This window comes from Thyridium curvatum (genome assembly GCF_004353045.1).
Source record: "Thyridium curvatum strain D216 chromosome Unknown NODE_24_length_455711_cov_82.946811, whole genome shotgun sequence".
NCBI classification, from domain to species: domain Eukaryota; kingdom Fungi; phylum Ascomycota; class Sordariomycetes; order Thyridiales; family Thyridiaceae; genus Thyridium; species Thyridium curvatum.
The window spans coordinates 255135-275532 of NW_022156779.1; the positions used below are offsets into that span (position 1 = coordinate 255135).

The 20398-nt window shown below is 52.9% G+C and overlaps 8 protein-coding genes across 8 annotated transcripts; 5 read left to right on the plus strand and 3 right to left on the minus strand.

Moving 5' to 3' along the window:
* Positions 1-228: 228 nt before the first annotated feature.
* On the minus strand, positions 229-6340 carry E0L32_004863 (uncharacterized protein; the record flags this gene model as incomplete). The annotated part of the gene is made up of 8 exons (XM_031139320.1): positions 229-3332; positions 3393-3894; positions 4014-4049; positions 4472-4752; positions 5689-5754; positions 5843-5993; positions 6211-6225; positions 6293-6340. 8 exons carry the CDS (start codon positions 6338-6340, stop codon positions 229-231), a joined length of 4203 nt encoding a protein of 1400 aa, XP_030996744.1.
* A 348-nt stretch (positions 6341-6688) lies between these two features.
* Positions 6689-7474, plus strand: E0L32_004864 (uncharacterized protein; the record flags this gene model as incomplete). Its single annotated transcript, XM_031139321.1, has 3 exons — positions 6689-6879; positions 6951-7061; positions 7165-7474. The coding sequence occupies 3 exons, from the start codon at positions 6689-6691 to the stop codon at positions 7472-7474; spliced, it is 612 nt and encodes a 203-aa protein (XP_030996745.1).
* A 359-nt stretch (positions 7475-7833) lies between these two features.
* Positions 7834-8846, minus strand: E0L32_004865 (uncharacterized protein; the record flags this gene model as incomplete). Its single annotated transcript, XM_031139322.1, has 2 exons — positions 7834-8301; positions 8496-8846. 2 exons carry the CDS (start codon positions 8844-8846, stop codon positions 7834-7836), a joined length of 819 nt encoding a protein of 272 aa, XP_030996746.1.
* Positions 8847-9982: 1136 nt separating this feature from the next.
* On the plus strand, positions 9983-12203 carry E0L32_004866 (uncharacterized protein; the record flags this gene model as incomplete). Its single annotated transcript, XM_031139323.1, has 10 exons — positions 9983-10159; positions 10229-10333; positions 10374-10423; positions 10483-10627; positions 10674-10749; positions 10814-10899; positions 10950-11019; positions 11081-11312; positions 11397-11817; positions 12123-12203. 10 exons carry the CDS (start codon positions 9983-9985, stop codon positions 12201-12203), a joined length of 1443 nt encoding a protein of 480 aa, XP_030996747.1.
* Positions 12204-12496: 293 nt separating this feature from the next.
* Positions 12497-14362, minus strand: E0L32_004867 (uncharacterized protein; the record flags this gene model as incomplete). Its single annotated transcript, XM_031139325.1, has 5 exons — positions 12497-12591; positions 12654-12668; positions 12728-12895; positions 12954-14164; positions 14223-14362. 5 exons carry the CDS (start codon positions 14360-14362, stop codon positions 12497-12499), a joined length of 1629 nt encoding a protein of 542 aa, XP_030996748.1.
* Positions 14363-14884: 522 nt separating this feature from the next.
* Positions 14885-15663, plus strand: E0L32_004868 (uncharacterized protein; the record flags this gene model as incomplete). Its single annotated transcript, XM_031139326.1, has 3 exons — positions 14885-15094; positions 15153-15422; positions 15478-15663. 3 exons carry the CDS (start codon positions 14885-14887, stop codon positions 15661-15663), a joined length of 666 nt encoding a protein of 221 aa, XP_030996749.1.
* A 660-nt stretch (positions 15664-16323) lies between these two features.
* On the plus strand, positions 16324-16977 carry E0L32_004869 (uncharacterized protein; the record flags this gene model as incomplete). The annotated part of the gene is made up of 2 exons (XM_031139327.1): positions 16324-16569; positions 16627-16977. 2 exons carry the CDS (start codon positions 16324-16326, stop codon positions 16975-16977), a joined length of 597 nt encoding a protein of 198 aa, XP_030996750.1.
* Positions 16978-17089: 112 nt separating this feature from the next.
* On the plus strand, positions 17090-20214 carry E0L32_004870 (uncharacterized protein; the record flags this gene model as incomplete). The annotated part of the gene is made up of 3 exons (XM_031139328.1): positions 17090-17167; positions 17216-17447; positions 17513-20214. 3 exons carry the CDS (start codon positions 17090-17092, stop codon positions 20212-20214), a joined length of 3012 nt encoding a protein of 1003 aa, XP_030996751.1.
* Between the last annotated feature and the right edge of the window lie 184 nt (positions 20215-20398).

Consider the following 20398-nt stretch of genomic DNA (forward strand, 5'->3'; position numbering starts at 1 on the left):
TCCAGAGTAGGAAAAGGCGCGACCATAGAAATTATACAACAAGCCAAGAGTTCCGTAGATCAGAACTTCGGTTTGACAGGTATTTGTAGACGCTTCGGTTTGTATAGAAGAGGTGTATAGCGTGTAAAAGCGACGAGGTCTCAAAGCTCAATCCTGAATGTCTTCAGATGCTAGACGGCTGGCCTGATATGTACGAACAGTGGCTCATGTCGGCCTGCATGACTACCTCTAGGTCTGCAAAGGGCTCGACACGTGCCTCGACCAATTGTCCGACCGGCCACGATACCCTCCGCGACCGCGCCCACTGCTGCCGGTGGTGCCCTCCCCGTAGGATGAAGACGGCTCCCTTGATTTGCCGCCTCGGTGAACAGCAGCAGAGGAATGCCTCATCCCGCCACGGCTGTAGCCGCCAGGCCGCCGAGGATTGCTGCGCGAGCGAGGAACAGGGATTGTCACGCTCTTAGCAGTAGGAGATCCTGGGAGCCGAATCGGCGCTATGTGTTGTGGCCCAAAGCCGTCCCTAAGCAGCTGATCTTGGTCCAGACTGGTGGATGTGGTCAACAAGAAGCGGCGCGGCAGGGGCTTAGGCGCCTCGATAGCCTCGTCCAGGTGAGGTGGATAATCGGTGCCCAGGCGCACGGATGGTAGAGATCCCATCTCCTGCTCCTCGAAGCACTCTTCTGCCATGACTTTAGACGTAACAGAACCATCAACGCCTTGATCAAGATTTTTCGAGAATGAGAATGGAAGTGAGACGGTCGCGGGGTATTGTTGATAGGCCCTGTGGTCAACTACTCGCGAGACTGAGTCAACAGAGGCGGACTTGGGGGGCGATGACGGTTTGCGGTCGAGCAGGTGGTCAATCCGAGCTTGCCACGGGTTGTCCGGATGAGGGACGGCATGTGCCTGGTTGGGTTGGTAGAGCCCTTCGTGCTGCATGTGAGCTTCGCGCATAGGACCACGGGGCGGCAAGCCTCTTGGTGCCTGTTGCGTGGCCCATTCAGCATTGTGAGTATGAGCAGCCTGAGTCTTGGGAAGTCTAACAACGATCTGAGGAGGTGGCAAAGCGACGTGTGGTCGTGCAGCATCTCCATCAAAGACAGGATGGCCGAACATGTCGGGAGGAGGCGGAGAAGGCGAATTTCTGCCACTCCGGTCGGCGCGAGCTGCTTGCTCCTCCAGCCGAACATCTCGTGTTGGGAAGAAGCGGGATGCGCGCCCCTGCTGGGGCACGGGACCAGGTCCATTAGGCCCTATGGGGGGCGTATGTTGGAGGCCATGCGACTGAGCCTGCGTAACGGTGGTGGCATCGTCTGATGTCTTCCATGGTGCCGCAGCATGAATCACTGTCGACCGTTCCCTCTCCTCGATCCGTATACCTTCGTCGTTTAACTTTGTCGGCTTCCAGTTATCCTTGATACTGGTCTTCAGGTCCTGGGCCGATAGGCCGCGCGCTTCCATGTCTCGTTGTTGTTCAGCACGTGCAGCTTGGCGTTCTGCAAATAGGGTGCTATCACGGTCGCGGACAGCACTTGACCATGCATTGCGCACCGCATTTGCATTTGGAGGTCCAATCGGCTGAATAGGTGCCATGCTTTGCTTCTGCGATCCTGGAGGACCGATAGGGCCAGGCGTGGGCTTCGAGTGTACCTGCGGAGCGGGACCCGTGAAGGCATCTGGGACTCGACCAAGATCCGCGTTGAAAGTGCCATTCCCAAGGCTTCGGTTGTTGTTCGGGGAACCCCAGACATTGCGTGACGATGGCTGGCTGGCCGGTGCCCACGTTGGCAGCCGTTCACCTTGGCTTTGCCAGCCAGGAGCGGCCTTTGACTCCTGTGCAGCGTGAACGGAGTCAGCCAGACCGGGGGGGTGTATGGGTTGATGCTGGCCATGCGGCTTGGCGCCGTCGGGAAGCGTATCGCTGTTGCTCTCAGCAGACGCCGATGGCTGCATCGATCGCGGTTGGTGGGGGGTTGATTGCATTTCAGCGGTCTCTGCATCACTCGACTTGGAGTGAGACCTAGAGGCATCCTTCAGAGTGTTCTCATTGGAGACTTCCTTCTTTGTGCTCTTCCTCTCTGGGGCAGGGCCGAGCGCCTCGAGCTTGACACGGAGCCGCTCCTGTTTCGCGGCTTCCTCACGCGCCTCCTCCTCCAGGCGACGCTTGATGGCCATTTCCCGCCGTTCGCGCATGACCCGCTTCTGAACTTCCAAAGCATCCTCGACAGGGACAGCCGGCGGCAGTTGCTGCCCTGGCAGATGCGCGTTATTTTCATTTTGGGCCATTTGGTGCCCTGTGAACGGTGTAGCATGGGTGACATTTGGTGACATGCGAGTCTGCCATGCCGGAAGACCGTGCATAGGTTGCCGCTGGCCGGAAGGTGAGAAGTTCCGTGGCGAGGACATGTCGTCACTCCCGGCAGCTGTCGAAGCCCGTCTAGCGCTGAGAAGCTCTGGGGGTGGTAATGCCTGGTCGTGAGGCTTTCCCATCCGGGAGAAGACGTGACCGCTCCCACCACTCACGTTTGACGAGCCACGGCGGCGTCCATACGGACCTTCTTGTGCACTGGTCCTGCTTGTCTGGAATGCTGCAGATGGTTCTGGGTGATCGGATTGAGATGGGCGTTGAAGAAGGGCAGCAGGCGGTTGTCTGCCGTGGGCTTCGCTCCTGACTCCTCCTCTACGATCCATGACAGGCTCGAGGCGGCCGGAATGCGAGTTGAAGAGCTCTCGGCCGTGCGCAGCATGGCCATCCCTAAATCCCGATCTACTGAAATCGTCCGCAGCTATTTCTTTATACGGCCCAAGCATACCATCGCCGTACTGCATGTGATGCTCCCTTGGGGGAGGTCTCATGGGATGGTGCTGCCCCGGCAAATCAATCGGAGGGGGGGCTTTGTCGACTGGAGGTAGAGTGGCCCATGGCGACTTGACGGGTGTTGGTGGCGCCGGCGGTTTTGCGACCAGGGTTGGCTTGTCTTGATGGCCCTTCAGAACCAGTCCCTTGCCAGAAGCAAGGACGCCAGGCTTCACTGACGGGGACGCGGTAGGGGCGGGTGATTTCGGCTTGTCTGCAGTCTTCAGCTCCCTCGACACGCTGCTTGCCGGCGGTTCGGGGGTTGGCGCGGGCTGCTCTTCGTGGTGAGGTATTGTTGATTTAGTCCCGTCGTTCCACCTGATCTCTTCGGGTGCCCAGTCCTCGTCATCGTCCTCGATGTCTGCCCAGTTTGCTTGTCCCTTAGAATCATCTGGATGCAGACGGCTCGCCATATGGATGCCGTACTTCTTCAGCTCCTCGTCGGTGAACTTTTTCGGTTCTGGTGGTGGAGCAGCTTCAATGTGATTGTCAGCGATATTGGTCCAGGAGCAAGCAATATTGGATGGGAACTTACGCCTATTCTTGTTCCAGACAGCATTCGGATCGGGCGCTGCTGGAGCGCGGCCATTTGCGCCGACGGCCTTGGGAAGTGAGTGACCGCTGCCAGTCTTGGCAACGAGTCGGGGTCGAGCCGCTGACAACGAGCCTGGCTGTGCCACTGTTAAACTTGCAGACAATGGCGACTTGTCGGCCGTCTTGGTCGCAGCTGTTCCCGCCGCCCCTTTCGCTGCCAAGAACGTCTTGTTGACCGATACTGCCTTGAAGGTGGCAGGTTTCTTGACGGAGGAAGATGTTCTGCCATGGCCCTTGTCGCCATCCTTGCCCTTCAACCCGTCGAGCTTGGAAGCTTCGGTGTCGGATCCTCCACTAATGCTCACCTCTGCCGAGTTGACTAGATCGTCGACAATGTCGGAAATTTGCTTATGCTCGAGTTCGTCTGTAGAAGCGGCGGCACTGCCGTTCACATCAGGGGCGTGCGAGGCGACATCGTTGAGATCGTTGGGCGTCTTGTTGGACTGAGAAAAATCAGAGCAAGACATGTTAGCTTTTGATCTGTTGAAGAGCCGAACTCGAATCCGCATCTCCAGATTCGAGCTTGGACAGCAGGGAGAGTGTGGTTCAGGCAGAGACTTACAGGCTCGGAGTCAGAGGGAACAATAGTTTCGACGGACTGGTCTGCAGTGGCTTCAGTAGCCATCATACGTCGCGCCGAGAAACAAAGTCCGGGTAAGGTGCGATGAACAAATGCGCCCGTCGCCCAATTCACCAGAGGGTCGTCGAGTCGCCGTCGCCGAAATTTGCAGTCAAACCAGAGGTGGTACCGCAATCTGGTGCTGCCGGCCAGGTAGCAATTACTCGCAGGAGCTCTTAAAAAAGAGGAGACGGGGCAGCCAATGGATCCCGAGGCTGGGTCTGGTCTGTCTGATCGTCTCTACCCGTGGGAGGGGGGAAAAGGAACGGGATTCCGGAGGCCAAGAGGTTGAGGTGGAAGTGAACCCGTGGTATCGTCGTCGATGATGATGGGGAAGGGGGGGAAGGAGATTCCGTGAGGATCGAAAAAAGGATGATGGTCCAGTGGTACCGGTGCCGTACCAGTCGAGTCGAGAGAATGGTGTGGATTTGCGGCTGGGCACGCTTTTGCAGCCAAGGTTGACGTTGCAAAGCCTTGGGTGTGCTGGCTGGCCCGGTGCCGTTCTCGTTTGTCAGGTCTGCGCCGCCTTGCCAGATGGGGCTTAGTGGGACGAGGTTGGATGCGAGAGGGTGAGACTGGAGGTGAAGCCTGATTGATTTGCTGACGGGCGCAAAAGTGTGCTCGCTAGGGGGAGGAAGCTGGGGGGGCGTGTGGCTGTTTTTAGCAGGAGGCTTGCCCTGGGCTACCTAATGAATAAGGGAGAAGCAACTTGGACCTCAATCCAGGGCGACTCAGGTGCAACCCAAACACCAGACCTTCACTGCCAATCACTCAATCCTGAATGCTGGTGAGGCTATCAATCCATCCATGTGACTATTCATTCTAAACATTCACAGACTATTCTTTCTCCTGAGTCTTACAAAGATTCTTTCTCAATACCGCAATCTCTAGCATCTTCCCTTTCCATGTTTTCTTTACCCTGTCTTCATTGTAGCTGGCCCCTTGACTTCTTTCGGATACGAGCTCCATTCGTCTATTCAAGATCCAGCAAAGAGTCACCCGGCCCTGGGTTCAAAGCCGACAAAAAGTCACCAAAGCAAATGGTCTTACCAGGCTGCCTACCTTGACGTCATCGCCGCCAATGCTCCAGTGAATCGTAGTCAATATGAGTAAAATGCAATCGAATTTGTTGACCAAGGGACCTTTGATAAAGCGTTGCCCGAGTCACGCTGTTGGCTTTTCTGGTCACCCACACAAAAGGGTCAGGGTAGCTTTGCTTGCCACAAAGCAGAACCATGATCTATCGCACTATTACAGCATTCATCAAGCGTGGCCCCATTGGAAACCTTCCTAATGTGACAAGTCTGATGCGACGAGTCATGGGGGTTATGAGGCGTGTCACGGCAAGACCAGCATCGAAGGACTAAGTAGTACAATCAAGATCAGATGTCTCTTGTTGACAAAAGAAATGCTTCAACGCCTAGAGGTCTACGTTGACTTGTCTCTCTTTTAATAGCTGGTTATATACAGGCCAGACATATCTACTCGCACACACACGTACAACCCCGCCTGACGATGGCCCAGCTTAGTGAGCGTTGTTCTTGTGGTGTCCTGTTGTAACGGAAAGAGTCAGTAAGCCTCGCCAATTGGCCACGAGAATGTGGAATTATCGACGTACGCAGGTGGAAGTAGTAGTTCTGAGCATAGCCGATGGTGACGAGGATGACAATTGCGTGGATGATGGCTAGAGTCCAAACGTGTCAGCCCGGTGATCCTTCACCTCAATATCCCCGCTCGGGAAACGAGCAGGGTTGCTTCCAGAATAGACGTACGCTTTGCGCTCGGGTTCTTGCCGAAGTGCTTCGCCTGGTACTTGCCCCAGAAACCCTTGGGCTTCACGTCGGGGGCGGCACCACGGGGGAGCTTCTCGTAGAAGCTGACGACACGCTGCATGCGGACAGCATCGGGAGCAGCGCCGATGGCCTAAAAGAAATCCCAATGATCAGTCCCGAATCCTTTCTGGTGTTGCATCGACCCTCGTGCGTGGTCGGCTTCAACTTCTCATGGGTCATCGACGAAACGCTGTCCTCAGACTCCTAATTGCCGCTGATCCGTGATTCATCGCGCGGCGGGCAACTCGGCACCACGTCCAACCACTGTTGACAGCCCAACTCGGCCAAATCCTGTTCGTAAAACGTACCTTCGGCGAAGCAACCTGTGATTGACGGACGTCAGCGACCATGGTCCCATGGATGGGCTTGCGGACAAGCATCGGAACTAACCTTGGGGGGGATGAGCGTGGAGAGCGCCCGGCGGGTAACGTAGCTCATTTTGACTTCGTGCGGCAGTATCGGGTTACGTCGAAAAGGTGAATGGGCGTCGTCTCAATTGGGCCTGTCTCGACTCAATTGCTGCTTGATCTCTGCGACACGGAAGCGTTGTTGAGCTGATTTTGGAGGATTGCGGGTCGTCGGGATTGCTCGTCAAAGCCAGCTTCGGCAAAGAAGTTGTTGCGGTTGTCCCAGCGCCCCACATGCAAAAACGGACCCAGCCAATCACGGCCCGCATGTTCGGTTGACCAAGTCTACACCTGAACGAATTGACCTCACCTCGAACCAAATATCGCCCCGAAGCTCCCCATTGCGCATCGCCAACCCATGACGGCGTACCAATTCACAATGGCCTCCCTCAGATCCGCCTCCGCAGCTCGCATGCTCCGGGGCAGCGTTGCCACAAGCCGCACTATCCTACCTGCGGCCCGACGATTCGAGAGCACCCTTACCCCCCAAGAGAAGCCGACTCCCTCGACTCCCGCCGTCCGCGAGGAAAACCAGCCTGATTACGGCGCCCATTTTGACAAGGCTACTTCGTACGTCTTTTTTGCATAGGGGATACCAAGGAATTCGGAGTGATATGGAGGGCTGATAGTCACGGTCACAGCACGTTTACCCCCGTCCCGAAGCGGCTGCTCGATGGCAGCGAGGATACCGATGTCCTGCCAGCCGCTGTCCTCTCGGGGGCCCCTATGGAACTCCAGGGCCGCACAGTCCGGTACGATTTTTTTCCCTGCTTGCAACTCGCACAAAGCCTTTGCTTCGCCCGCCGCTTGCTCGTGGTCAACCCAGATCAGTACGCTAATCACACATTCTTGCAGTATCTACAAACCCTCAAAGCCGGCCACTCAGTCAGGAACATGGGGACACAGCCGCTGGCGGATGGACTGGGACATCCTACCAAAGGGACATCGGTGGGAGAACCCTCTGATGGGATGGCAGTCGTCAGGCGACTTCATGCAAGGAACCCACATGAACTTCAAGACCAAGGAGGATGCCATTGCCTTTGCAGAGAAGCAGGGTTACGAGTATTTCGTTCAGGAGCCAAATGAGCGCAAGATTACGCCCAAGGCCTATGCCAACAACTTCCTGTACTCGGCCGGGAAGTTGAAGCACATCCGGACGAAATAGAATGTTGGTCACGAGGCAGGGGAAACATGTACATATATGTAGTTGTGAACGCGGCTTTAATGCAATTGACAGCTTGACAAAATCACAGTCAGGAAAATCTCATGTAATGCATTAATCTTATTTGTATTGATTCCTCTCTACGGAAGAAATGCCCGTTCATGTATTGATGCTAAAACAAAACGCTGTGGGATATCATTGTTGGTCGCCGCCACGAAAGAGAATACAGTATGAACGCCAGCCTGCCCCCGATTCAGAAATATGCCGTGTGGATGCCTTCCACGCAAAAAGAGTGATTGACCAAGCCTTTTGGTAAGGAGTCCCAACGCCAGAGAAAAAAACGTACAAGGTCCCGCCCCGCTCTAGGTCGTAATCATGGGCTCATGCCCGTTCTCATGGATCCTCTCGTCCATATCATGGTCATCACCATTGAACCCCAAATCAAGCCGCTCCGGAAGATCCTTCTTCTTCTCCCTGGCGACGTTCTCAGCCCATGCTCGTAGTTTGACAAGGTCGCGGATAGCAGCATTGCGCCGCCTGCTCTGGTGGAAGAGAATGGCTTTGTTGACCTTATCTGCCACCTCACGCCTCAGCTCCGGTTCGAGGAGAGCTGCCAACTCGGGCGGCAATTTGTCAGAGGGAAAGATCAGAAGGGCCATTGTCTTCTCTAGATCTTCCAGAAACTCGGGGCTCGTCGGCGCCCGGGGCCCCAGTTGCTGCGTGGCAAAGGCCAGCGCGGGTGATATATCACCACCAGCACATGACCGAATCAGCTCGACTAGCTGTAGCCTCAACAGAGCAAAGTGCAGAGGAGGATCTTTGTCCAAGATCTAGGCAAGCATGTTAGACATAGGCTTCCCAGAGAAGATGGAGACATGAATCGGTGAATTGAAGAGTATGCTCATAATTTTCAGTGTGGTTTGACTCATCAATGGCCGCAAGGGCCTATGCGTGGTGCATGATAAAGGTTTTTAATCCTAGCAGGAAAGTGGGTTGAAAAAAAAGCGGAAATGAAATTGCTTACCTCAGGATCCAACTCATTCAGGGCGCTGATCGCGTCTTGGATCTTTCCTTGATGGATACAATGCTGGATCTGCTGTCTGGCTTTCACGGAAGCAGTATCCTGTTGGGGCTGCAAATTTGCTTCCTTGGAGAAATTCGCCGCGGCCTGCGGATAGCCTTCCATAGTCAAGTAATCGAGTATCAAGGCATTGATATCACTTTTGACGCAGGTCAGTAAAAGGCATTCCGGTCCCAAAAGGTAGCTAGATGAAGAGATGGTGTCGTAGGCAAGATCAGATAGTGCGGACGAAGTCCATATCGATCTCCGCATGATATTCTCAGAGAGATTCCCATTGATATTGTTCATCATCATGTTGCCAGGTGCAAGTTGGGCTCAGGCCCGGGGAGGGAGATAGGGTAGGTGTGTCTATAAGGAAGGTGTGACCAAAGGGGACTGCAGTATTCACCTCTTGGGCGACTTGACGCCAGCCACCCGCCTATCAAAAGCATGCTTCATCGGGGTAGTTGTGGAGGTTGAAGATGTCTATCAGCAAAGCGAATGTTAGCAGAGTACAGACAGATAAACAAAAGTAACATTTCCGTACCATTCCGGGGCCGAGATCACGACGCAGATGATCCACGACAGTCTGCCAGGCTGACAGTAGTCAGGTTTGTGGTAGCGAGATCAACCGCGTCCAACAAGCTCAAAAACATAAGCTCGCATTCCCATGAGCCTGCAAGGGATGGAGGTCAGCAACAGAGCTCGCAACGGGTGCGAGGCTGTCGCGTGTGTTTTGGAAAAGGGAAGAGGGAAAGAATTGGGGGAGAGTGGAAGAGAAGAATGGGAAGATGTGGTTGAGAAAAGTGGGAGGGAAAATTGGATGTGGGAATAGAGCTGGCGAAGCTTCGACTCGACCAATCACGGGTACAACACAGGCTGCTCCAGTGGGGATGATCCTCATTTGCGCACAGGTGTCGGGCGGCGGGGCGAGGCAGTAAGTTACCTATAGGTACCACCTCTGGCAACCGAGGGTGCCCAGGTGCCTTGGAGCCTCGAATCAAGGCGGCCTGCAGTGAGCTTGTTTAGCGCCAGCCCCTCAAGCTTCGGTGCCCATGCATATAAGCTAAAAACAGCGCCTGGAGAGTGACCAAAATGCCTGAAGCTAGGGCGAGATAAACGACGCAAACACCCTTGAGGTAAAGCTGTTTGAGCACCAATGGATTCGGGAAAGGATATTGCCTTGGAAACACAATTGCTGGCCAGTATTTCGACAGACCGACAAGCCTTCACTGGACCTTCTCTGAAGCCACTCAGCATATATTTTATTTCGTCACCACTACCTGACTATGTCTGTCTCTTGAGACTCAATATCGGTTAGATAGAGAGCACACACCTCCTACCTGGTTGTTCACTACGAACAGCCAGCGAGCCTCGTGCATTCTCACCGTCAACGGACTGATCCGCCTGATTTCGTCACCTTCATCGTTGTCCACAACACTCTCTCCGCTATGGACAGTCCCGCTGTACTGCCGGATAACACCATCGCCAAGAGGGCACACTACTCTCCCCCATGGGCCGATGTCAGCATTATCGGAATAGCAGGTAGCTCTGGCTCTGGCAAGTCTAGCATCTCCGATGCGATTGTAAAGAAACTAAACCTGCCGTGGGTTGTCATTCTATCTATCGTGAGTAAAACGGCCGTAACACCCAGCGACGAGGATAATTCAATTTGCTTACACCATTCACTGCGTAAGGACTCGTTTTATAAGAGTCTTGATGCCGAGTCCTCGAGGAAGGCTTTCCTCAACGAGTATGATTTCGATTCGCCAGAGGCATGTATCAACCAGGACTGGCCCCATGTCCATATCTAAGTGCTCACGTGCGTCTAACACGCTCCAGGCGCTGGACTTTGATGTCCTCGTGAATAGGCTGAGAGATCTCAAGGCAGGGTACGGCGCCACAAGGAGACAGAGAGATACGGCTACTCTTGGCTAACAATATGTAATAGCAAGCGGGCTGAGATCCCCGTTTATTCTTTCGAAAAGCACGCCAGGCTTCCACAAACCACTTCTATCTACTCGCCTCACGTTTTGATCCTGGAAGGCATCTTCGCCTTGTATGATCCCAGAGTTCTTGAACTAATGGACATGAAGGTACGACAGGCTGCCATTCTCCTATTCAAAACAAATCCATTTTCAGTTTGACGATGGTAGCTCATCAATTTCGTTGCAGGTGTACTGCGAAGAGGACCCAGACGTGTGTCTCTCACGACGCAGTGAGTTTACAGTCCTCTCTTCCACCCCCCCGCGGGCAGTCGCTGATGCTATGTTCTCTTACAGTTATACGTGATGTTCGAGAACGTGGTCGGGACGTGGAGGGCGTGATCAAGCAGTGGCTCGGCTTCGTGAAGCCCAACTACGAGAAGGTAAGTCAGGGAAGAATAGCGTTATAAACCAAGCCTCTAACAAGTTCTAGTTCGTTGATCCACAGCGTAAGGTGGCTGATATCATCGTACCTCGTGGTGTGGAAAACACGGTGGCAATCAGTACGCGATTTCGAGAGACATCAACTCATTCTCCTCCAGCGTCACTGACTTCCGTGAATAGACATGGTAACCCAGTACATCGAACAAAAGCTCCTTGAGAAGTCCAAGCAGCACCGGGCAGCCCTCACCCAGCTTGAGCTCGAATCACAGTCACAGCCTCTTTCAGAACGTATTGTTTTCCTCGAGCCAACCACTCAACTTCGGGGAATGAACACTATCATCCACGACATCGATACCTCGAGCGAAGACTTCATCTTCTACTTTGACCGCTTGGCTACCCTCTTGGTTGAATTGTAAGTACTTGCCATGTGACGGAGATTCGGCACTGATCAAGCCCTCGCCACTCAACACAGGGAGCTGACTGCGTCGTGATGTAGGGCCTTGAACAATGTCAAGTTTAGACGGAAAGAGATCTCTACGCCCCAAGGAAATGCTTACACTGGCCTCACCGCCTCAGGCGAAGTGTCTGCCGTCGTTCTCGAGCGTGGTGGCGCGGCGCTCGAGACCGGCCTGAAGCGCGTCATTCCCGACTGCCGCACGGGACACCTCTTTATCGAGTCCAACGTCCGGACTGGTGAGCCAGAGCTCCGCTACCACAAACTCCCTCCCGGTATCGAGGACCACGAGTCGGTGCTGCTCCTCGACGCCCAGATGTCGAGTGGCGGATCTGCTCTTATGGCTGTGCAGGTCCTTGTTGACTATGGAGTGAGACCTGATCGTATCGTCTTTGCAACGTATTCGGCCGGCAGGATGGGTCTTCATCGGCTGACGACGGTGTTTCCTGACTTGACAGTTGTGGTATGCAATCTCGTGCAAGATGTAGAGGAAAGATGGGTTGAGCGTCGTTATTTCCGCTGCTGAGTTTGGCATGGCTTTTCGTATTTTCCTTGCCTCTACATTCTTCTAGAATTGGCATCAGCGGAGTTAGGTCCAGGGTTAGTAGCACTATTCACGATAGGTATGATCATCTTGTGTAGAACTAATGCATTCGCTGGTACCCTGCGACCTATGCTACGCTGCCCTTTGATGCTCGTTGACCCCTATACCATCCCAAACCCTTTTATAGCGCCCATCTGACATCGTGCTCGATCGCTCGGATCCAGAAGTCTATTGTCAAAGCTATCAAGTCCACAGTCACCCACGACGTCATTCCTTCCAGCGCCACACTCCTCATTTGCCCGTAAACCAGGCGTGTCAGCATAACTACATCCAATAGAGCCCAACCGTCCTTAAAAAGCCACTTCCGTGGCCGAGGTCGCAAGGGGATGGCCCTCAGCCAGCGCAATGCCTTTCCTGACAGAGCTAAAGACTTGTTCCATGAAGGTTGCAGATGGGGTATACAGTCGCCTGGCTGGAAGAAACTACAGATCTTGGGAGAAGACCCGTGGGAGAGCATTTCCATCCTTTCGGGGAAACAGATGTCCCGGATAAGAGAAGCAATGCATCTTGCCTCGGCTACAGGCGCATCATTAGCGTACTAAATCTCGTACGCCGTAGCGGGCTCTTTGAAAATGAGGTGCGGCTTCCTCTTGGCGATGTCTAGGATAGTCTCTGCAAAAACTCCATTGGCCCCTAGATGGTTGTGTCAGTACCATTAGACACGGGGAGGGTGAAGCAAGTCAAGGGAGTCTTACAAGCAAACCAGCTTCCTGTAGTTGAGAACGTCAGTACATATAGCTCAGCCCAGGGTATTGGGAAGAATACTTACTCGTGTACGACATGATATGGTTCACGTCGATGCTTTCATGCACGAGTCCCAATTTCGCGGATTTCAAGACAAAATTTAGGCAATCAGTGATCTCTTCGTCGTCGTCCGAGGTTTGAGCCTGAATCAAGAGGCTCATCGGCCATGCGTTACTAAGTCCGATATGAGGTCCTGGCCAGGGTGTCAGCAACTCGATCCGAACCACGTAGAATCAACCAAGGAAGCCCACCTCCGATGCCCTTGAACTCTCGGCCCTTCAAGTAGTAGGGGTTGGAATTCTTCTCCAACAGCATCCTCCTTGTGTTTTGGTACGTCGGGTTATCGGCCTTGAGGAAGCCCATCAGGGGAAGAGCAAGCAATGACGGATAGTTGGCATCATCCATCAATATGTGAGATCCGTACCCGTCAACCTCGTACGCGAAGACATCCCCGAATGTCCGATGCTTCACAACACCGTGCTCCCACACACCTTGAGTGATTCTCTCGCTCCATTTGGCAACTTTTTGTGCGTAGGAATCTTTACCTGCAGCCTTGAGTATTTCCGCCGTCCGTTTCAATTCTGTTGCCATCATTGCGTTGGCGGGGATGAAAAATCCCAAGATGGTGGCGTCATCGCTTGGTCTGAAAGCAGACCGTACAAGGCCTGTTCCGTTGTTCAACGGGTTGCCAACGCCACGAAGGTTCAGAGTTTCAGTGCCTGTGTCCGTATTCCTTTGAAAGGTGTACTCGTTCCTCCTGTAGCGCCCGGTCTCCGGATCGAAAGTCGATTGCGACTGCTGGTCAAGGACTCTAAGCAATGTTCCCAGAGCTAGAAACCATCTTTCGGACAAGAAGTCTGTCGACTGGGTGTGCTTGTAAAAGTCGTTGCCCAATGCTAGAAAGTGCGCCAAGCTATCCAGCTCATACTTGCATTCGAAGACGACAGTCGGCTCGTAGGCTGGATGGACCCTGTCGTCTTGACCGTTGTGGCTGAAGTCCAGTCCTGAAATCGGTGGGGGCTGGAAAGCGTTACAATACGGGTTCTCAATGACATATTCCGCCTGCGTGTTGATTGCTCCCAGGATCAGGTTGAAGATAGCCTTGTCCTTGCTTGCCAGTGCTTGATAAGGTGACAACTGATTGGTAGAATCCCGCAGCCATTCTGCAATGATATCCCCGGTGATGATGAAGGACTGAGGTCCTTCCCACTTGCCCTCGTCGTGCACTCCTCGTCCAGAAAAAGACATTGTGCCCAGCTTGTCGCTTCCATCTGTGTGGAACTTGACAGTTGTGTCTGTGGTGGAGGGGAATGCATTCTCGAACAGTCGAGCCAGGTCGGGATCAATCATTCGAGATGTGACATCCTGGATGACCTTCTCGATGGCATCGGAGCGAAAGGTGCGACAGCGAGGGTCGGGGCGCTGGTAGGGAAGCTCGAGAGGGCCCTTGCTGAATGGCCGGCTGGTACATGTTCAGTCAGTTCCCAGGGCCTTGTAATCGCTGGACGGGCAAAACCTACTGTGGATATGCAGCATAGTGTGTATAGTCAGGACAAGCCTCCTTGTCAAAGAGCCTCTGCTGGGTTTCGGCACCAGGATCTGAGCGGACATTTGAGGCGCAAAGAAGCCCAAGTACAAGAAGGGAGAGTGTACCGTGCATGATGGCGCGACTCTTCCCTTGACGAGCTTTGACACATGTGTAGACCTAGTAAGGGTGTGATCGAGGTCGGGATCTAACAAGGGGTAAGAACTGTGGCAGGTTGAAATGTTGGATGCGCCCACGCTGATCCATCCATTGATCGAGGTGTAGATACCTCGAAGTCTACAGCAAGAGTGAAGACACCTGGTGGATGAGCTTTAGCAGCAGGACCCCACAAAATACAGCTATGGGAGGAGCATTGATCGCTGTGTAAGCTACCTGTAAGTTTGTGCTTGGCGCTTTGCGCGCGTTCAAGTGATGGAGTCAAGCTGCGTCATTGGGTGGGTTCCTCTACCAGGTGCAATCGCAAATAAGAGTGACCCCACCACTTTAAGCGCCCGCTTGTGGGGCTCTTTTTCCCATCTCATGAATCTCCTCAGAGTCCAAGAACACTCTACCTCATCTCGGGCTGCGATTCCCACAGTCAGCTCCAAGTCGATCTCGGTCTAAATATATCCCCCAAGCAAATTCTAGCTCCTCCCGATGCCATCAGACGACGAAAATGAACTCTTAGCACACCCAGAGTTCTGGGACGCCCGATACAGCAATGCGCCAGAGGGTGAGGGTCATGCACCAACCCATGAGTGGTTCCGAACATACCAAGATCTTGAGTTGTTTTTCCGGAAACATCTTGTAGAATGGAGGGCACCAGAAACAAACCCTAGGATTGTCCACTTAGGCTCAGGCGATAGTGTAAGCATGTGCAACATATCTGCGCTATGTTCTTTCTCAAACTCACCATAATTATCAGACTATCCCACAAGATCTAGCCAAGTTAGGCTATTCAAATCAACTCTGTGTTGATTTTTCCCAAGTTGTTGTCGAGAAAATGGCAAAGAGGGATGCCAACACTACTGGCATCGAATGGAGACAGCTTGATGCCCGCTCAATGGAGAACAGCATCGACAGTGGAGCAGTAGACGTCGCCTTTGACAAGGGCACTCTTGATGCTATGATCCATGGGAGCCCCTGGAACCCCCCGGATGATGTCAAAGACAACACTGGTAAATATATCCGTGAAGTAAGCATTTTCTCCAACAATGTGGTTGTATCAGGTGGTGAGGCTAACAGACCAGGTCTTTCGCATCCTTAAAGATGACGGGGTCTTTCTCTACGTCACCTACAGACAGCCTCACTTTATAAGGCCGCTTTTGAATTGTGAAGGGACAAGCTGGGACATCGATATGGAAGTCCTCGGCAGTGGTGAGAGTTCATTCGCATATCATGGATTCATCTTGAGAAAGGCGTCACCTTCCTCTTAAGATGTTACCTTAGGTACCTTAGGTTAGGTTAGATAATGTGGTTCTGCTACTCCCTGAATGAAGATGGGAGTTCTTCAACATAGCCCTTGAGCAGCCCTGACCTTCTTCTCGGATATCAAATCCAACAGATTCCTGCTCTCCCGAGCAGTGGTCAAAGTTGTTGACAGAAGCTTATCAGGAGATATTTCAATGCTAATGATGCAGACATTTTCTCTACCTACAGGTCACACAGTGTCTTCTATGACAACTGATCTAACTATCTAATCTAATTTCTCGAAATGGCACTCCAAGAAACCATATTGACCGCTCTTTTGACATTTACCAAGGCTTGATTACTCGTGGCTATATTTCTTCTCCTCTTGTCTTTGCTTAATTCTAATCGCTTCTGCCTCCTGTTAGGGTGAATTTATCTGGTTTGGACCCGAGGGCTTGGTTAAGCGCTCACTGATGTTCAATGTTGATAAATTTAGAACGGAAATGCAACCAACTGCTGTTTCAAATACGGAGTAGGTCATGCAGCCGCCTGAATCCCTACAGGGGCCTCCTTTGGCAACTATATTATTCTTGCTTCGTACGTGCTGTGCATTTGTGTCTTTCCTCACCCAGAATCGAAACAAAAACATCTGGAATTGGCCTCGGCAACTCATACAGACCTACACAATGACACCGGCACCAGACAACCCACTCGAGAGGAAGCGTGACAGATTCAAACGGCTTTTCCTCGGAGACCGCGCCGACCAGGCAAATGCACAAGCAAGCACTTGTCAGAGTGATGTATTGATCGAGAAAGGGGACCACAGCGCACCGAGTGCCATCCAGCAGGCCACGGAGCCCACAGCTGTCAAAGGCAACGTCTCGAAGAGTCCTGAAGACCCCAGCAAAGATGACAACGTGTCCCAAGTCGCAGTGAGTCAAGATCCCATGTTGTCGACTGTCCAGGCCATATCCTAAAACTGTTCTCAGGAAGTAGAGGCGGGTCAGGTCTTGTCTCCTACCGCGTTGAGATTCCAAGAGAGTTTCGGTAGCGACGATATCTGGAGTGCTGCTTACCGCGAAGCGATCTTGACGTTTGACAGCTCACAGCGAAGCCTCCTACTGGCGGGCTCTCGTGAGACATTCTTTCAGCTCATGGAAAACCTCCAGGGTGACGTCGGGGGTGGTTCGACCTTGAGTAGGGGTCTACTGCACATGAAGGGTCCCTTGGAGAGACTTAACATGGCCCTGGATGTAGCTAAACCTCTGACGAGTCTCGAGCCGACACAAGCCCTGTCTACCGCGGTTGGCATCGTCCAAACAGTCATCAAGGCAAGTTGAACGTTCTAGTCCGAAGTAGGCTTCTTCCCTGTCATTGCAAATTGACCATGAGAAATAGATGGCCATTGGTGTTTGCGGGCTTGTAGAGACCCTCAAGGCTGAAATTACCAATATGCTGGATCATATTGCCATCATCGACAGATGCGAGACCGCGACCCAGAATCGTGATCAGGCCCGTGATGTTCACAAGGTAATCATCGTTTCTTCTCTTCCAGACCATCTCTAACGCATTCTTCAGGCTCTTGTATCTGTCTACAAAGACCTTGCCGGATTCTACCTTAGTGTTATCCGCATACTGAGCAATGAATCAGTCCAGTGTGCAATCGGTTTGACCATCGAGTCATTCAAGCAGGAGATCCCAGCGGGTATTGCAGCTTTCGTGAAAGACACCTCGATGCTACAAAACTGCATTCAAGTGGCGGTACTCGGCGTCGTTGGGAAGTTGGAAGATGCGGTGGTAGCAAGTGAAGGTATGACTCTAGACTACGTCGCATCCTGCGAGTCCATGTTGATCTACGCTCACATTAGCTTTTAGTACGAATGATTCTGGGAATTAATAATGACAGGCGACGATGCAATGATCACGCTACATTCCAGGCAGAGCGGGCAGACGCTGCTTGTCAGTGGATCACGAATGATCTCACTTTCACTGGCTGGTTAGATGCCGTTCCGCCAGCGTCCCCTGTTCTTGCCATCTATGGCGACACGGGCTGCGGGAAGAGTTACTTGACATCGTTTTTGATCGACTTTCTGCACGAGAAATTATGGGGGTTCCCAAAGACCGCGGTTTACTTCCACTACTGCAAATCCGAGAAGGACGCCGGCACGGCGTCAGGGATTCTATCTGGCCTGCTCTACCAACTTCTCCAGCAGCACGTATCTTTGAACCACCTCTTCAAGGCCTGGTACGAAAAGCAGTCCGGGGTGGTACTTTCGGTACAAGCCATGGCCGAGTTCTTCAAAGAAAGGGTCAGATCACTCAAGCGACGATCCTTCATTGTCATTGATGGCTTGGATGAGTGTGATAACGCAACAAAGGGCGACCTTGTGAAGATACTCACTTCAATATGCGAAGAGACGCGATGCTGTCGAGTCATCGTTGTGGCTCGACCACAGGAACGACTCAAGCGGCTTCTCTGCAACGCTGCACAAGTCAATATCAAGCCATCAGAAGACCGAGACCGCATCATCGTCGAGCACGCTGTCCGTTCACTCTCTCTGCAAGACAAAGCACGGCAGGAACTTGTTGATGGGCTCTCCAAGGCGGCCGTCGGGAACGTCATTTGGGTCAAAATGATGGTCAAGCTTGTTGAGACGCGAAACCTGACTGCCCCTGGGCCGATCAGAAAGTTGCTACGTGCTATTTCTTGTCCCCAAGAACTCTTGCAAGTGTACAGCGAGATCTTCCAAGACGCTGAGAAAGGGGATAGTGACAATGAAGCCGTCATCACCACGGCCCTGGAAATCCTGGCGGTTGCTCGACGACCACTGAAGCTATCCGAGCTCGACTTTGCCGTTGCCCTTGATGCTGCCAATCGGTCAGGGCCTTCACCTAGCATCACCTCCATAGATGCGCTTGAAGAGTACACAGACCAAAACCGGGTCCTTGCTCTGATTCGCCCGTTTGTCACGACAAGCAGTGTTTCTGATGGTGGAGATGTCGAAGTGAGACTGGTTCATGCCTCTCTGCGCGAGGCTGTACTTCAGTATCCACCATCCAGCTGGGGCAGTGATCGTCTTTCGCGAGATGACGGCCGAGAGGCGGTTCTGGAGAGGCGGCTTCTCGCCTTGTGTGCTCAGTACCTTCTCTTCGACGAGTTTAATGAGCTTGATCTGTTTTCATCGGAACAGCAAGATGTAGACGGCCTCAATTATGCCCTCCCAGGGTCTGATGTTTATGAGGAGGGGCCCGAAGACGGTCTTGAGGGCGACGACGCAGCAGCCACTGAAACCGCCTCGGCAGACCGATCGTTTGACCCCAGGGATCAAGGTTTTGGAGGTTTCTTCGTTTATGCATCTTGCTACTGGCTTGATCATCTCAAGTTTTATCGACCGACAACGGAATCAAACCTCAGCGCGGAAGCTTTGGTAACATTGGCAAGAGCTAACTCCAAGAGGATGCAAAACTGGGTGGAACAATACTGCCGACCAGAGTGCACAGTGAAGAAACGGTTCAATTACTTCGCCGAATCGGTCGACCCTCTCGTTCTCATTGCAACATTTGGTTCGGAGGAGCTGCTACGCTGGCTGCTATCCCACTACGATCCCCTGGACGATGCAGCATTCTTGCCGAAGTCCGTCCAGTACACAGTCAACTCAATATTCCAAGATGGATATGATCTTGGTGCTGTAGAAGTGCTGTTCCACGATCCACACACTGGGCCCGAGTTACAAACCTTCGATTTCTTCTACAACCTCATCGGTTCCTGGTCAAAGGCCCGCTTCGTCAAGGATAGAAGGATGGCGAGCTTTGACAAATTGTTCGACCTGATCAAATTTGTCTCCGACACGTTAGAAACTGACAACTGGGCAAACGAGTTGCTTTGCATTGCGGCTGCTCATGGGTGCTCGCCGATGGTGGAGCGTCTCTTCCAGATGGCCGACCCCAGACCATCTCTGAGAGATCAGTTACTCGAGGCTCGGGACAGGGGTACACGCCCGTTCAGACACCAGTCAATTGGGGACGCTGTCTGGGGCGGACAGCCTCGCATGGTCGAGTGGCTTCTGAAACAGCCGGGTATCGACGCCCACCTGCGACATGTTGACAAGGACGGCTGGAATGTTTTCCACATGAGTACACAGAAAGCGCAACCCGAGATCTTGGAGTTATTGATCCCTCGCTTCAAGGAAGGAGTCCACCAGCATGACAAGAACGGGGAGACACCACTCACCCTTCTCATTTTCGGCAACAGGCATCTGCGAGAGCAAGTTCTCAAGTGCGCAAAGCTTATTATTGAGTTAGGAGAGGTGAATCTGCAGGATGAAGGCTTAAGCACAAGTACCGGCCAAAGCGCCCTGAGTGAGGCCGTCAGGGCCAAGGATTTACCCATGGTCAAGCTCTTGGTTCAGCTTGGTAAGGCCAATCCCAATACTGCTCTTGTCTGGAGTGAAACCGGACAGCCATCCTTGAGAGACCATTGGGCATACCAAACTCAGGATAGCTCTTCAAGCACTGAAGAGGGCGAGATGATCAGATTGCTTGTCAGCCTCGCGAAAGATAGCTTGCCGGCACTCTGAGCTGCGTTGGCTTGTGTGGAATTATACATGGAAAACATCTCAGAGTGTGCAGTGACGTGAGGAAGGAATAACGGAATTTGAATAAAACCGCGCCAAGGAAGCCTCAAGAATCTATTGCTGTCTGTAGGTAGGCACATTGCCAAGTGATAGTTAGATTAGTTGACAGACTGCTAACAGAAGTACT